The 3,161-nt window shown below is 39.7% G+C and overlaps 1 protein-coding gene across 1 annotated transcript in view; it reads right to left on the bottom strand.

Annotated features, from left to right (window-relative positions):
• The window catches only part of ccdc191 (coiled-coil domain containing 191), a 14,589-nt gene that overhangs the window by 4,806 nt on the left and 6,622 nt on the right, over positions 1-3,161 (bottom strand). The window contains exons 10-13 of the mRNA XM_032504443.1: positions 2,332-2,771; positions 738-811; positions 344-426; positions 123-224 (exon numbers count right to left, since the gene is read on the bottom strand). Of these exons, the coding sequence (XP_032360334.1) occupies positions 123-224; positions 344-426; positions 738-811; positions 2,332-2,771 (699 nt within the window). The remainder of the gene's footprint in view (positions 1-122; positions 225-343; positions 427-737; positions 812-2,331; positions 2,772-3,161) is intronic.

The following is a 3,161-nucleotide window of genomic DNA, read 5'->3' as shown; positions in this document are numbered from 1 at the left end:
CACACACACACACACACACACACACACAGAAAGAAGGGACATACACGTCGCTCAGTGGTACTGCTTTCTGTAACACTGAAAGACTGATGTTTTTGGGAGCATCCATATAATATGAATCTCGCCTCTCTTTTCTGCCTTTTCTCCTCCCTCTTCTTTTCCGCTGCTTTGTGTTTCTCCTCCTCCTCCTCTCTCTGCCTCTGCTCCTCAGCAGCTTTCATCTCAGCCTGAAGAGTTTAATAAATTATTATTATTATTATTTAAATATTGTTTCAGACAATTATAACTTACTACTCACCTTACAAAACAGTTTGGAGGTACATAAAACAACTTATCAATCTCTTACCAGTTTTTCCTCTTCCTTCTTTTTCTTTAGTCCCTCAATCTCCTTCCTTCGCTCTGCACGTTGACGTGAACGGGCCTCCATGGCTTCAAAGAGAGGGAGATGGGTGAGTTGAGCACAAGGTATTCCCCTGGTACAACAGAGTCTCAGAAGTGGATATGTGGCTGTTTATGTATGATTGCTTCAGCCTTCATATTCTGAATCTAACTGGATGGAAAAAATGAGTGCTACTGTTGTCAGCTTTTACTATGCAATTGTTTTGTCTCAATATGCGTGAGAGAGCTACATCATTCTAAGTTTGGAAGAAGATATGTACCCACTGTGTGATTATATGTATATGTGAGTTTGTGTATTTCATGCTCTGCTTTTAAGCTCTCAGAGTGAAGGACCAACTGACCAGTGATGATTGGATGGTGGCATGTCTGTCGTGTGATAGCTTCCCTGTCAGGTTCTCCGGTAACTCTCAGTGCCCTTCAACAGTAACAATCACAGCGAGAAGCACAGAAACACAGTCCCATCATTACACATTTCTCTGCATATTAATTTCTTCCTGATCCAGAAATTCCTACTAGGAAAACTTTATTCCGATAGGTATTGAACAAACTCAACCTACATGCGTCAGACATCCATACATCTGTAATTTAATTCTAATGGGAAGTGGAGGGCAGAGCGTTTTGCTTTTACTCATGAAATCTATATGTTCAAGGTTGTTTAGACTTCTGGGAAAGCATCTGTAATCACATAAATATCTAATTATTATAACTATTAATGTACAAAATATTGGCTTTTGCACAAGCTCCTTCTCCTCTGTTCTCTCTAAGCTTTAAAATCATTATGTAGCTGACCGTTTATATTCTTACATGACTTGTATTTAAAAAGAAAAGCTATTAAGGGATAATGACTTTCACCCCAATTTACTGTACTTCAGTGTAGCTCCTGAAAACAATAAGTTCCTGTACTATTCTAGACGTTTGAGATTTTTCTGTAAAAGCTTATGTTTACCCACTGGGGTGTACATAGACAATATCCTGCCAATATTAGTCTGCACTGTAGAATGAGAAGTGAGCTAAGCTAAGTGATTTTTCATCATCTAAAGACTTTAGAGCAGTTTTAGAGCTGGGACGTGTATAAGTCCATGGGGTTGAAGTTAGAGGCTAGGCTAAGAATATATACACATCATACATGTAGTGTACTTGTACCCAAAACGTCGATATTCATAATCTATTTTTTAACCTCATTATTGGGCCTTTTTATACTATTTTTTACTGTTTGAGCCTGTGATTAATTATTTTAGGGGAACAGTAAACAAGGTGCAAACGGCCACTTTGACTACTACACCCAGACCCACTGGACCGACATTTTCAAGTTTGACTAATATACACTGAATGGTGATAGCTCCCTGACCTAAACTAAACAATACTATTGTTGCTGAAATTAGTTTTACAAGTCACCCTTATTAAAAAGTTAATAAGTTGTAATATTGGCTTTATTAACAGTTAAACAAATTTACTTATGCCTTATAAATCAGTTTTCATTACTGAGGACAGCATTTGGGTTGCCAGGTTGTAAACAATCTATCCTTCTCCAGTTTGTAGACCACCATAAAAGTGCAGCAGGATATCTGGACATCCTTTAATTAAGTATTTATTCACATTTATAACTGCAAACTTAATTGATTACTATGCAAACCCTTAATAAATCATGCAGTAACATGTATAACTGCAGAATTGTTGGTTTCTTACCCTGAATGAACAATTTATGAACATTTACACATGTTGCCTGAATGGCTTATTAGAAGGTGAGAAACTCCCAAACTGGTAACCCAAATGCTGTTCTTATTAGTGGCATACAACTGACCCATAAAACAGTGATAACATGTTTATTAACTATTAATAAAGCCATTAGTAACAGCTTATAAACGATTTATAAAGAATAATGTTTGAGAGAGTGGTGAATACGATACACACACATCTGGAGATCTTGTGCCTTACATTGTGCCGTGGGCCTTCCTCTGCTCTGTGCAGTCAAAGTTGAGGCTCTTTGGTCTTGAGCCTCCAATTATTGATTGCTGCTTGAGCTGTGGGGTTTTCTCCATTTCCAGCATTAACCCCGTCACGCTCTGCTCCTCCTTCAGCTGTGCAATCTGCTCTTGCTGCTCCTTCAACAGCTTCCTCTGCTGTGTGATGATCTGCTGTTGGGTGGCGTGTCTGTTCTGAAACTTGCTGCCTGTTGGCACTGTGCTTTTTGAACATTTAAAGGTGCTCCCCTCACATCTCTGCTGTGCCCCTTTGAGCTCAGCAGCAGTCGGTGCTGCATGCTGTCGGGTCACCTGCCATGGCTGAGTGGGCTGGGCCACAGCACCCACAGGGGTCTTATTCTGATGTACTGCAGAGGCATTGGGTGCTGAAGTGCTTGACCTGTGCTGCTCTCCCTACAAAGATGAAAACAGAGCAGATATGAAGATGAAACGGGGGTGACCGGGGGTCAGCTGAGAAAAAAAACTAAACCGTGTGCACAGAATACAAATCTGTTCCCTCAGTTTAATAAACTGTGCGCACGGATTCATAATCCGTGCTCTCTGTTTTGTAAACGTGAGTAAAGTAGGAAAGATATTCACAGATTCAAACTTCTGGGATCAATTACTATAGCGAATAGCAAAATGATATTAAATCACGAATTACGCATCTTTCCTAATGTAGTAAGGTTAACAATGAGCTACAAACTAATTTTCATCAAATTGAGCTGTCCTCCAACCTGGAGAAATAAGATTGGTCTCTAGTAGCAGCCGGCGGTGCTTAGGGACCGTCTATAAACTACAACA

The sequence above is a fragment of the Etheostoma spectabile genome, chromosome 22 (assembly GCF_008692095.1).
Source record: "Etheostoma spectabile isolate EspeVRDwgs_2016 chromosome 22, UIUC_Espe_1.0, whole genome shotgun sequence".
NCBI lineage: Eukaryota > Metazoa > Chordata > Actinopteri > Perciformes > Percidae > Etheostoma > Etheostoma spectabile.
The sequence above is the reverse complement of the archived record's forward strand: the minus strand, read 5'-3'. Positions and strand labels throughout refer to the sequence as shown.